The 14,281-nt window shown below is 43.8% G+C and overlaps 1 protein-coding gene across 3 annotated transcripts in view; it reads right to left on the reverse strand.

Annotated features, from left to right (window-relative positions):
• Positions 1–14,281, reverse strand: part of MRVI1 (murine retrovirus integration site 1 homolog) — a 227,680-nt gene that overhangs the window by 17,263 nt on the left and 196,136 nt on the right. For all 3 annotated transcript variants that reach the window (XM_019551457.1, XM_019551456.1, XM_019551458.1), the window contains 3 exons: positions 8,773–8,904; positions 7,938–8,079; positions 4,950–4,999 (listed from right to left, as the gene is read on the reverse strand). In XM_019551457.1, coding sequence (XP_019407002.1) covers positions 4,950–4,999; positions 7,938–8,079; positions 8,773–8,904 — 324 coding nt within the window. The remainder of the gene's footprint in view (positions 1–4,949; positions 5,000–7,937; positions 8,080–8,772; positions 8,905–14,281) is intronic.

Below are 14,281 nucleotides of genomic sequence, written 5' to 3' on the forward strand. Positions count from 1 at the left end.
AGGCCAGGTGGAGCGTATGAACGGAACTCTAAAAGCCACCCTGACTAAGTTGTGTAAAGAACTCAAGATGAAATGGACTCAAGTTCTTCCTTTGGCTTTGTATATTGTTCAGACCACTCTGAACTCTAGAACTAGGTTAGCGCCCTTTGAAATACTTTTTGGACATGTACCCCCTTCCTTTACTTTTTTGATTTCAATACCTAGTGACACTGATCTGACTCGTGAAACAGAGGCTTATGTAAAAGCCTTGCAACAGCATTTAGCAACATTACAACAGTACTCAGCGCAGTCTCAATCTTTACAATTGTGGGAAGCTGTTCATTGTATTTTGCCAGGTGACCTGGTGTGGATCAAAACTTACCGAAAGACCCCACTTCAACCTCAGTGGCTAGGACCGTTCGAGACCATCCTGGTAAGCCCCACTGCTATTCGAGTCAAAGAACTTTCCACTTGGATTCATCATACCAGAGTCAAAAGGAGCCTCGCTAGGGAACCTGACCTGGTAAAGGGTTCCCCAGAAGCAGACAGTGTCGGACTTCAAGGGAGCCATGCGTGTTCACCCCACTGCGAACTGGGTGAATCAGAAGCAGACGACCTCCGTATCCAAGACAAATGGACTGCTACCCCTTTGGGTGGCCTGAAGCTCAAACTCAAGAAAACCTAGACTGGTGCCCATTCCCCAAGGGATGGCCACAGAAAGTCGCCTGGGGAGTCGGTGGACTCATCTGTGTATTGTTTATTGCTTTACTTTTTTGGTGGTTGGAATAATTAGGGGATACGAATATAATGCCTTTATTCGCTTTGCTCATGAGATGAAAGCCCGTATACCAGCTCTAAACAACATCTCATGTTGGGTGTGTTCCTTAATGCCAGTAGATAGCCAGAGCGGTCTTCCCATGATTCCCATTCCCCTTAGCCCTATGAACATGATCTGGACCCCATCTTGGAAGGATCCCACAGGTAACCATAATATAACCTGGGTTGATGCTGGAATCCAGGTTAGCAGGTACTTCACGGTGTGGAAAAGACCTGGTGAATGGTGCTTTTTGGGGTTAGGGAAAGTGTCATTGGGGATCAGTGAGTAAAGCCTACTTTAATGGGACCCATTTTGGGAGCACGAGAGGACCAGGCATATCTTTGGAAGATGGTCAAAAAAGGGCTAAGTCATACTGGTATAATCATCCTGGTAAGAACCATTGTCCTAATGATGGGAAAGTTTGGTATTTACATGATAGTAATGATCCAGGAAATGTAAAGACATGGGCTATAAACTGCACAAAGATCCATTCCGCTACAGCTAATAGTTCAGAAGGGCAGCACACAGTCTGCCTCTGCTCTGATAATTCCACCTTTCTTAGCTTTAAAAAACTCCCTGCCTGGACCGGTTGGTACACAGAGACTAACAGGACAATAATATTCCACCGTGCAAATTTGTCTACTAAGCCTTCCTTGTCTGGAGTATATTGGGTGTGTGGAGAGAAGGCATACTTAAGTTTGCCTGTTTCGTGGAGTGGATCCTGCTACTTAGCCTGGTTAGAGCCTCCTGTATTGTATCGAGACCACCTTCCCTCTAGACGGTTGCATAACGTGCGAGATGCCAAAGATACTGTTGACTGGTCTCGACCCCTTACTTGGAAAGCGCTTAATGATTGGACCGGAACTTGTGCCACTTTCTTTTTTGCTTGCGGAGGGGCCACTTACCGCATAGGAGAGGGTGTGATGAGACTACAGGGAGTGTTAGAACTGATGGCTAATACCACTGCTAAGGCCCTCATAGATCTGGCTACTGAGCAAAAGCAAATAAGGCAAATGGTTCTTCAAAATAGAATGGCCCTAGACATCTTGCTGGCCTCACAAGGAGGAACATGTGCCTTAATAGGACAAGAATGTTGTCCTGATATCCCTGATGTTTATAATGCTACCTGGGAAAGAGCACAGCACCTCAAAGAGATTGCAAAGGATCATGGAGGAAAGCGACCGAGCTGGAGCTTTTGGGGGAGTGATTTATTCAGCTGGTTGCCTGATATAGGTGGGTGGCTACATAATTTACTTAAAAGTGCTGTTGTTGTTATTAGTGGGCTTTTATTACTTTATGTAATCGTAAGGTGTGGATGCTATGTGGGTGCTTTACTATGTAAAAAAAGCCCCAAGGTTAAAAGGCCCTATCATGTCATGAACCCTAGATACATGAATAGATATGTGTCCCAAGAGTCCCCTCTTCGGGTCCTCTAGGGACAAAGGGGGGATTGATATATATGATGTTTGAGAGCAGGCCCAAAAGCCAACAAAGAAAAATACTGCTGAGAGGCCATAAACAGGACAATCATGAACTCTCCGTATGCAGGATGACATTTGGAATGTGAGTTGATAAACAGGGATGGTACAAACTGAACCTACCTTGAACTCACTAGCTTAAGTAACAGTGCTGAAAAGAAAGTTGCATGTTTGATGATAAGGAAGATGCTTATGTGTAAAAACTGCTCAAAGCCTATTATTGTGTAGCTGTAGAAATTAACAAGACCATAGATAAATCTACAAAGCAGACTCAGTGCTTCAAAGACACAGCTGAAACAATCAGGGATGCAATCCTCCTCCCTGATTTAACATATCAAAACCAGTATGTAGCCAAAAGCCAGTTTGAACTAATTAGAAGTTTTCTCACACTAACCTGATATCTTGCTTTCTCTTACAGTGGGAAATTCCCACCTACTGTATCGTGTCATGCGCACTAAAAGTTTTTAACTAACCATAGAGGTTGAGTCAATTAAGTGTAGAATTTGTGACGCAAAACTGTCTATATAAACTTGCTTACTTCTTATCAAGGGGGGCTGGTTCTTGGAGGAGACGGGGTGCTCTTTGTTGTTGCGTGCATGCTTCAATAAAGAGCTTTGAGATAAGACCTTGCTGGTGTTGCCTGTCTCTTGCGGTCAGACAACGGACCTGGGAAGCTGGGGTTTGAGTCCCTGACATTGGCAAACGGAAGACAAAAAAGGAAGAACACCACAAAGCAAAGACCTAGACCTCAGGTAAGTCTCTTGGCCATGGGGCCATTATGACCGCTGGTGGTGACCCTGTTATGGTGTCCATTACTCCTGAGAGCTGAGGACTGTTCTTTAAAGCCCATCCCTATCGGCCAAAGGAAAACTATAAAAGAACATAGGAGAAATCCTGATCCCTTACACATCTGAGTATGGGTGACTGTCTTGATCCCCAGTGCTTTGGTGCCAGTTCACTCAGCATCTCCACAACAGAGTCCTGTTCCCACTGGGGAATGGGCCTTTTCCTGGCCCTTCTTTAACTATCTGTTTCTGGAGCAAGGGAGCCCGGTGTTGGTCCAGTGTCCCCCTGGCCCCAGCCTGACACTGACTTCTCCCTTTTCCTTCTCCTGATGATGGGAACTCAGCCTGATAGGCTGCCCCACTGAAAGTGAAAGCAAAAGTAAGGAAAAGAAAAAACCCTGATTCCTGTACTGCCAATCTCCGCGCGGCAGCCAGAGATGTGGGGCAGAAAAATCCAGTGCTTAATTTTTCCATGGGAAATTTTTTATTTCTAAAAATTCACTGTTTCATAAAATTCATTAGTAATAATGAACGGAACTGGAAGGCTTTCAGCTCAATCAAGACAAAAAACAGGAATAGACCTAACAAATGAATGCACTGCTAAGCTTGTTTCTATTTCTCAAAATCTCTTGCTTCTGGAGAATCAGTTGGTTCAATCCGGACCAAACAGTTGCTAATAAAACAGGGCTTCTGTATTGGCTTCTGGTCTTTTGCAGTTGCTGTCTCTGGTGGGGCTTGTGAGTCAGTTCCCTCAGCAGCTGGGGGTTTAAAAGGGACTTTTCTTGCCTCTTCACACCCACTGCTATAGCAGGGAAAATAGTGATTGGGTGGGTTGGGTGGCTGGGGAGCATCAGGCAGTCTCTGTGCCTTCTTCTCCCTTACTTCTTCCACTGCAGCTTTCCTGCCTGCCTTGCCATCTGCACCCTCCACCCCCAGGTCCCCACACTCTCTTCATTCCCACTCCCCAGTGTCTGTCTCCCCCTCCCCACCTCCACTTACTATTAGACACTGCTTGGGCTCTATTACCTTCCCAGAACATAGCATGTAGAAGAGCAGCCCCTGCCAGCCATGCAGCAGTGCTGGCACTGCTGATTGGTGAGGCAGGCAATACAGCAGTGCCTGTGCTGCTGATTGGTCAGGCTTGGAGCAGAGTTTCCATGTGCTCCATGCCCAGGAGGAAATCAAACCCAAGATGGAGCTGAGCTGTGCCTGACAGTAAAGGGGGTGGGGAAGAGGGCAGAGTTGGGGCAGAGGCTGCAGAAGGCTAGTGCAGGTGGAGACAGGAGGCTGCTGTACATCTGACTCTGGCCCCAACCCAGACTCAATGCCAGAATCATAGCTTCAGCTGCTGCCTGCTCCCCCCTTTCCACCCAAATGCGGATCCAAGATGGGGATGGGGACAGCTCATCTCAGAGTCGAGTAAATATGTTATTCAAAATTCCCTGATGTTTAGATTGGGCATCACAAACTGCTGCAGATCAGGACTGTAATATGAATAATATTGGCAATAGAACTACATGTGCTTAGATCAGTGGTTCTCAACCTTTTTAGACTCAAAGCACCCTTTGTTCAACTCAAGGCACCCCTAAAAATGCCTGCTCTTAGTTTATGCTCATTTTTTGACTGCTGAAAAATAATAGAGCAATTGTTCTGTTGCAACCAATTCAGAAAGACCACAATAGGTCAGAATGTTTTTGCTACCATGGATTCCTATTTGAGATCTTTGGATTTATCATGTGAATTATGTTTCCACACAGTACCCTTGGAAAGCTCTGAAAGCACTCCAGTGTGTTGCAGCACCATTACTGAGAATCACTGGCTTAGACACTGAACTTTAGATGTGACACCTCCTTATATTTCACAAATTTTCGTTAATACAGTAAAAAATACCTTTCCAACAGTAAGAGACATTGATCTAGATGAACGAGGTACTCCATCTTCTGCAATGAAGAATAGCAAATAGAGAAAAAGTTAAACTATGCATATAAACAGCACTGAAATAAGAACAAAGACTGTTCTATTTGTAGAAGTCCTGTACTATAAAATGCTGGTTTGGACTCCAGTCGCAGTTCCATGAGAACTTTTTTTTTCCATTTGATTTCAGTTACCATTGAAATCAGAACTGAGCTTCCTGTCTTGTCTTACATGCCAGTTTTTCTTAGAAAATATTAAAAATATAAACAGCCAACAAGATACATAAACAACTTAAAAACCAAATGGTGCCAATATTTTTATTACTATAAAATTCTATACCCTGGAATATATTCTTTGTCATCACATCTCTAAGGATAGTGTGCACAAATTTTTTTGATACCAGTGTCCATGGAGCTTCACTTAATCCCTAAATGTTCTGTACTCCACAGTCAAGGACAATATGGATGAAGTCTGTACCTACTTCTTTTGTCAAAAGAGAAACTGTATTGAGAAGGACTCTCTGGAGGTGGGTAAGAAGGGCAGGCCACGGAAGATATGTGGATAATAAATTTCAAAGGTTTACAGTCTGTAGGGTAAATGTTTTCTCTTTGAGCAATCATCCACATGATTTTTGGTTTTGGTGACTCAGAAGCATTAACTTGTAACTTGGATGTCAGTGATAGGAGTCTACAGAAACAATGACTCCAAGATTGCTCTGCTGAAGTCACCGTTGGAGCTAGAGTTTTCTTTTAAGGGATAGCTTTGTTAAACCAAACCCCAGGTAGGTGCTTTACAAATCTCTGAGACTAAAAAAGCCTAAAGGGAAGTTGTCATCACTGTTTGGGCTCTAAACTTCATAAACCCATATAAAGTGCTGCTCCTCAATATTTTCTCTTTTGTAGGTTGAGCATAGGAACATAAGGATCATCTGATCGACTCTGCAGTAAAGAGCAGAACTTTCTGAATGCCAGTTAGGCTCAGGGTAGATTGTTGGCTTCCTGCAGGGGTTAGGAGCACAGTCTATATTGATAGTGTTTTCCCTGTAGAAGCAATGTTGCTTCACGCTATTTAAAAGCTGAGGGGCTTTTGTAAGAGAGAGAGTGCTAGGAAGGAATCTATTTTTTTTGGTCCTTTTTGCACGGAACAGCAGCTAATAGAGTTTGGGATGGAAGATGCACTTCATCAAGGCAGAAGAGGAATTTAGCATCTGTCAATGATAAGAAAAGCTGCCTTGCAGGAGGGAGAGGTCCTGAAGCATATCCAAAGGGGTCCAGTGCTAGAGCATGTTCCAGACTTAGAAACCTCTCCTATATTGCAAAATTTTTGGTCAACAGGTTAAATAAAGGAAAACCTAAATTAAGTTAGAAGAATAAGTCAGTCACAATACACAGAAATGCTGTTCACAGAAACTGCAGTACTACAAGTATTCTTTCTTGCACTCACAAGTGTAAGAAGGAACTGAAAAGTGGTTGCCACCTTGGGCACTTGTACACATGATGCCATTAACATGTACATACCATTAAAATGTCACTTTGTGTGGCTTAGTGGTGTCACACTGTACACATTCAAGAGTTTTGGGGCTTTTAAATGACAATTGCATTGTTGCAAACTAAACTACATCTGGATGTAGTTTAGTTTGCAATGATACGTTACAGCTGTCAGCTTGCCCCCCAGGTGCCTGCTGAAGACAGAAGTGGTGAGGAGCCCAATTCTTTTTTCTTGTTTTTTGACGTAGCCTGCCTGCCTCTCCTGTGGCTGGGGGGAGAGCTGCCAGCAGGCTGAGTGGCCCCTGAGCTCTGGGGGGTCCTGGTCCTTCCCTCCATATGAAGGTAGTGCCTCTTGGGGCTGCCTGGGTGGGCTGCTAGCTGGTCAGTGGGGGGCACAACTCCATGCTGCCACTCCCCCTGTTGCTGAGCGAGAAGGGGGCACCTCACCAAGGTGGTGTGGCCAGCACAGAGCTCTCCCACCGCCCCACTCCTGGACAAGCTGCCCATGGCTCTTTCTTGCTCCCTGCCCCAGCTCCCATGCATTGCAGTGGTTGGGCAGCATCCCCAGGCCCAGCCCCAGCTCCAGTCCTTCCCTCACTGTAGGGGCCTGAGTCTGCTCCCCCTCCCCCAGACTTATCTGCAGGCAGCTGGGGGAGCTGCTGTCCACTGTTGCCTGGGGCTGTATTCCCGGTGATGTGCATGTGTGCTGACGCATACACGTGCATGGCACCCCCTGCATTCTGCTCTGTGCAGTCCATTACAGGCTGGAACTCTGCCAGCCTGCAAAGGGAAATTCCTGTGTTTTTTCCGCGGTGAACGGAAAACCTGGATCCCTGCACGATACTGCCAATCTCGGAGTCATGCAGCCTGAGACTCGATGTTCCCATTTTGGGACAGTCCCACCCCATTAGGGACAGGCTTCCCAAGCAGGGCCAGGGCCCTTGGGCACCATGTACTCAGCACCTATGTCCTAAGAGAAGCCTAAAGAGAGAAACTGTGAGCAGGAAAGTTTTCCTTTGATTCCTCTTGTTCTCCATATGTCAGGATCTTATTTACATGAATGTGCAAGCAGAATAGCATGCCAGGACCCTGGTCACATTACCAATTTCTCCTCCTAACTGGAATAATCTTCAGCACCCCAAATTTTGGCTTACCGCTCAAGTCAAAAGCAGTAATAATCCCTGTGTGCACATGTACCAGAAATGGATTACATGTGAACAATCATTTTGAGAACCACTGCAGGCAGATAAAATAGGTCTTGTTCACTATATATGATAAATAAAAAAAGAAATGCTCTTAAAATAGAGTAATTAATCAGGCCTGAAACTTCCAACAAATAAATGTATGCAAGCCTCTGTTGATATGTAACTTATGTACCTGAGCTGATTTAAGGTACCTGATTTGCAAGATGAACAAGACTACCACACCTGTGATTAATGGCAAGATTAATCCTTGGACTTTAAAGTGCTCTTATTACCTGATGAGCTGTAACTTCTACTAGAATTCTGATTGGCAAGTTTTTTATACTCCATTAATTCAGCGTGATCCTTTTCATATGTTCTCTTCAAATTCTCCACATACTGCATCATAACTTCTGTGGCCTTCGACATGCGTTTCTCCTAAAGTGGGAGAGAAAAAACAAACAAACAAGGGACTCCTATGGTAATTAAATAATTGTTCATCTCTATCTGCCAAGCTTTACCGGGGCCAAGTCTGGAATAGATGTGCAAAAAAGGAATCTTGGTACCTTTCATCACTAGCAATTTTATATGTGGCATATGCATGTACATGTTTTCTAACAATGGCCATGCATATGTCTTATCCTATGCAATGCTTTGTCTTATCCTATCATATTTATGCTTACAGAAACTATTACTGCAGTTCCTATTTGGAGCATGTATCATGCATGTGCATTTTAAACATTTGACTGGTTCTGTGGTTAATCTGGTTTTCCAAGCAAATACTGTGAAACAATAATTGTATTAAATTATCTATCTATATATAAATAGGTATGAATTTCATATTATACAAATGTTTGTAGCTTTCAAATCTGCCTGCATTTTATTACTTGAATGTGCCATTGTGAAGGCAACTGCATGTTATTTGATGTTAACTCCTTTAAATCTGTCAGAATTCACAGGAGTAATATAAACTGCAGCAAGTGGAAGTAAATCCAAAGCATGATGAGGTTCATAATATGGTTACACACAAACCCGTGCCAGGAACTTAGTGACTTTTCTGAATATCTAAGAAATGTCATTGCTAAATAATAGAAGCCAGAGAATCTAGGAGACATTTTAAAATATTCTTACCTGACGAACAGCTCCAACCATTTCGGCACGGCTAGATAGTCGAGCAGCTAAACGATGCAGTACAGCAATATCCTCCAACAGCTTCTGGTAAGCTTCTCTGTGCTCATGGTGATACCATAAGGCAGCTGAAGACTGAAATGATAGGATGTACATCAACATGTGACTTGAAATTTTTAGGGGCAAATGCATAGAACATACACATTTGCAATACTGTTTCCACTGAAATCTATAAGTCTCATTTATTTAAGGCCTATGAACAACTTTAAAGAAAATATTACCCATATTGCAATTAGTATTCGCCTACTCTTTCCAAAATATACAGAGCACTTGATCTTTCTAGTCTAGTAGGCAGGCATCAATAAACTTTTCACTTCTAATTTAATTTACTTAAAAAACACACCCCTATCACTGTTAACTTTGCTTTAACTCAGAAGGAAAAAGCAATAATAATTAGTACGACATTAGTATGGCCTAAAAAAAAAATATATCAAAACACTATTCCACAGATAGGTTTGGAGTTGGATCAGAAATACTGGTATTTATGCGTTAATTATGACTGAACTGAACTCACTTTGGTAAGCTTGACTCCACATGAGAAAAATCAGGTAATGCACATGACTTCTACGTGTTTATTCACACACTTTACGTCAAGTACTCTTTATGTGTTTTCCGGAACTGGGGCCTTTGTGAAAGGCTGTTTTCTTTATTAGTACGGTTATTTATGATAATCTTTAATTCTTTTTAAACATTGTTTACATGAGAATGACCCTATACCCTCATGCTGCAGGGCTGCTGAAATCTTGACCCAGACTTCGTGATGTTAGATACCAACCTCTCTAGATAGAGCAGATTATAAATCTAAACAACAACAACAATTCCTATGTACTATGTTGCTAGCATGTTCAAACACTACAAGACTGCAGGCCAATAGAAGACACTTTGAATGAGAAATAAACAAGCCCCTGCGATTCAGATTTTATTTATAGTTTATCATTTGTTTACTTAAAGTTGAAAAAAACCACGTAAACTATTCCTTCTAGTGAACTATTTACAGTACAGGCAGTCCTCGGACTTACGACACAAGTGGTTCCTGAAAACTGCATCTTAAGTCAAAACATCGTAACTCTGAACAAATTTTCTCATATGAAACAATGTTATGAATAGGGGATTGCTTGAACCAAGGCCCGATACCTTGTTTTCACCAAAAATACTCCAGAATTTTGTACTCAATCAATTATAGATGAGTAATATAGCTTTTAATGTATTTATATTGTAAATAGCAATCATATTGATTTGGAAGGACTTCTTTAAGGTGACTTTGGACTTTTTGAAGGGCTCTTGGCTGGAGTCTTCTCAGGAGTCTTGGCTGCAGGTTTTTCTGGAGTCTTGTTTGCTTTCTTAAAGAAAGTGTCCAAGGAAGTTTGGACAGAAGTTCTCCAGGGAGATGAGCAACGCAGTGAACTTGTTCGTTGGTGTGGCATTGCATTGGATCAAACGTTGTAAGGTCAAAACTGACGTCAAAGTTGAAACAGTGCCAATTTATAAACGTATTAAGTGCGAAAAATTGTAACTCGAAAAATTGTAAGTAGAGGACCAACCATTTAACTATGATGAGTCAGGCCTATAAGAATCTGGAGACTGAATCAGGAGATTTAAAAAAAAAAACCAAAAAAAACCTCCTGACTTTTTAAATTGCAGTCTGGCCTTTAAGATACTAGGTTACATTTAAGTCAAATTTTCAAAATTATCTCTGGAATGATCTAGACCAGTGGTGCTCAAGTTTTTGGCCCCACAAACCAGATGAGTATCACAAGGCCTATCTGCTGGCTGAACTGGGCCCTGGCACCTGGTACCACCCTCTCCTCATCCTGTTTGCTTTGGAATTGGGCCCTGGGGCCCAGTGCTTCCCCCTCCCACCCCCATGCCCTGGGACTGGGTCCATGAGGCTCAGCACTGCTGCCTCCCACTCCCCATGTGTTGTGATTGGGCTTTGGGGGCCCAACACCACCCCTTCTGCCAACATGGGGTCCTGGGGTCCCAGCACCACCCCCTCCCATCCCTGTGCACTGGGGTTGGGTCGCAGGGGCCAGTCACCACCCCGGCCTGTCCCCTACACACTGGGATTGGGCCCTGGGGCTTGGCAACACCCTCACCTGACCCTGCATGCTGGGATTGGGTACCTGATCCAGTGTTCAATCAAGGCCTGGGGCTTTCTACAGATCTGGAGATTTAGTATCACCACTTTCACAATGGACACATTTCTAGACCTCTAGGGAGCCCTGTGGGCCCCCTGATCTAGGCATAAAATTTTGCAATTTTCTAAAGTGACTCTTATACTTCCAGCTGTCTCTGGCAGCTGGGGTTTCAACTATCACAAGGCACATGGAAATCATCAGGGTTAGCCATATTATGATGAAGGCAGACACTATGGATCTGTTCATACAGAAATGAATTGGTAACTTCCTACCAGTTCAACAGGCACAGGGTAGGCCCTCATATGGCCCTTGTGCAATGCAGGAACTCTCAGATAGGTTAGTCACTTTTTAATTTGCTTCCTTGTGTGATGTGCTCATGGTAAAATGTTAATATCTTAAAATTACAACTTGTGCACTGCCTCAGGTTGCATATTATGTTACTTATTTATGAGCCAAATTGTGCCCCATGATGTGGGGTGAGGATGGAAAAGTTATCTGCCTTTCTTCTATGGTAACACTGTTCTTAGTTTCTCTCTCTAATAAGTGATTTTAAACCAAAATATGTGTTAATACAGCTGACTAATAGATTGCATTTTAACATGCTCTACTACCAGCTAAAAATGTGAATGTATACAAAAGATTATTATAAATAAAGAAATGAAATCTAAGAGATCATCTTTCCTTACAGCTCTCTAAACAGCCAAGAATAGGGAAGGAATAGCAAGTGTCCCCAGTGTTTTAAGTACACATAATCTTTAAATTCAGTTTTGATATTCCAATGAAAAAAATGTAAACAGCGTCCTTGCTTAACTATCCTTCAATTTCGTAAGTTTGCCATGCTTGAAAAGCAAAATGAATGAATCTTGTCCTATGACCTTTTAATAATTTATCAAGGCCCTATCAGCATCTTATTCTAACATAACCATTGATGTAATATAGCTGGTATTATAACCAGCATTATAGCTCTTGGGTCTCTTGTAGCACAAAAAGAGCAGTATATTGTAAACTAAAACGTTTCAAAACTATTTAGCATTTCTATTACATAATCCCAAGAAAGTTGTAAGAGCTGCACAAGAAAGGTGGCTGTTGATTGCTGACAAAAGTTTCAATGAAAGGCAGAGAGAACAGCCATCATGAAAGTTAGGTGAGAAACAAAGAAGTTGTTTCCCTGGCTGATCTTTTATTTTTACCAAGTGACCACTTGTACCTCTCCTTTGAAAGCTTAACATTTTCCTTTCTGTGACTCTTTCTAACACAACTGAATAGGGCTTTTACTTTAAGCCATAAGCTTCAAGACTCTGAAGGAGAGAAGTGTCATGGGATGGGGTCCTGCAGGATGGCCGTGATCTCCCAAGGCCCCTTAGTGTGCCAAGTTGGCCCAATGGGCACCCTCAATTCTCGCCCGCCACATCTTTGATGGAAAATATATATAGTAGGGCGGCTGCCTTTACATCCTCTTGGACACAGTTTACTGTACTCTCTGACCCTGTGGGCTCCTGGACCCCTTGTGGGTCCCATTTTGCAGTGGGTGTTTTGGGGCACCCTAGCTTTATGGGCTCCAACCACCCCTTTACCACACCCCAAGCCTTGCAGATGGAACTGACATTGTTCAGTGTGGGCCTTGTTATAATTTGGCCCCCTTGTTCTCCCTGGGCTCTCCATGGCCCTGTCTCACTTGGCGCCGCACTGGTGCTTGGGCTCTCTGCCGCCCTGTCTTGCTCCACGCCCTGCAAAGTGCTGCGCCCTCTCTGGCGCTGGGGTCAGTGCACCCCAAATGCTGCACCCTCTCTGGCGCTTGGGTCCCCATGCTGCAGTGGGTCCCCTATGAGGCCTCCTCCTTCCCCTAATAGCCTCACCCAAGCCACCGTTTTATACAACAATAAACAACACACAAGCCTCTGGCTGTAACAAATTCAAGCCACTCAGCTATAGCCTCAGACAAACCCTACTGGGGAATGCTCCATCCCCTAACAGGACTGGAAGCTGCTCCTGTGGACAGGGCTCTCCCCTTTGCTTGTTCTGGGAGAGCTCCTTCCCCCTTGGCTGCTGGCAGGGAACTGCCCTCTCTGGGCCTGGGCCTGGGGTTTATATATGAGCCAGGCCCTGCCCCTTCCAGTCAGCTGACCATGTGCAGGTGCAGGCTAATTTACCCTCTGGCTTGTTGCCCTGGCAACCTGCACCTGGGCTTCTGTCCGTCTCTCTGGGCCTCTTCCCAGGCAGCCTCCGCCCCTCTAGGAGCAGGGCACCTTTGTGCCCTGCAACAAGACCTTGAACTTCTTTCAACATCTTATCTAAATCGTCTAGTTAGGTTCATTACTGAGTGACAAGAAAGTCCAACCCTTTCTCAACAAATTTACTGTTCTGAAGACTGGTGGTGAAGAGTAAGTTGGAAGGGACCTCAAGGAGGTGATCTAGTACACCCCCTGTTCAAGGCAGAATCATCCTTATCTAAGCCATCTTAAATAAGCTATTCTTAAAAACTTATGAAAAACTCTCTCGAACAGGTACAGTTGATTCAACAAGGCACAGTTGTTGAACACACTCCAGAGATCCAAAGAAAAGGACTGTGCCCCTCTGATGGAGAAGACGACAAAAACTCTCACAGTTCATGCCAATTGTGGGTTATTTTCTTTTGATTGATTGATTGAAAGAGCAAGACCCTGTAGCCAGGAACCTGTGGGTTTTTTAAGAAGGGGCACTGGCACACCCCTGTCAAACTTCCCAGGCTTGGCTGCAGCCAATACCCAATGCTTCTAAGGAAGACAAAAGAAAACCTTGACACCTGTAGCAACAGGAGGGGAAAATATTCTTTCCTGCCCCCATGTGTTGACCTACAAGCCCAGAAGCAAGGGAAAACCAGACATCCTCTGATCTATATCACAACCTACAGATCACAAACACAACTCAGCTTCCTTTAACATCTCCCTATCCCCTCTGCAAACTTATCCCAGCACCCTGGTAGGAGAGAAGGCAAACTCTTCTCGTTAGACTGACTCACTTGTATAGAAAAGCATACGTGCATATGTTGCACCTTCTGACAGACTGGCACAATAGCTGACTTCCCCCTCCCCCTCACCAACTCCCCAGTGATGAGCTTCAGATGATTGCATTTCAATTGAACATAACCTTGCTCCAGGTAATAAAGCCCAGGCATCCTTCTCTGATTTTTACCGGTAATATTGTTATGGTGAAATTATGGTGAAAGGGAGCAAAACCAACGTTTCTGAATAAAATTCACACCTAGTATTAGTGAGTGTAACTGATGTCAGTGAGGTCTTATCACTGAGGGCCCATACATGACACGTTCACTTCTG

This window comes from Crocodylus porosus, unplaced genomic scaffold, assembly GCF_001723895.1.
Source record: "Crocodylus porosus isolate Cpor-Errol unplaced genomic scaffold, CroPor_comp1, whole genome shotgun sequence".
Lineage (NCBI taxonomy): Eukaryota > Metazoa > Chordata > Crocodylia > Crocodylidae > Crocodylus > Crocodylus porosus.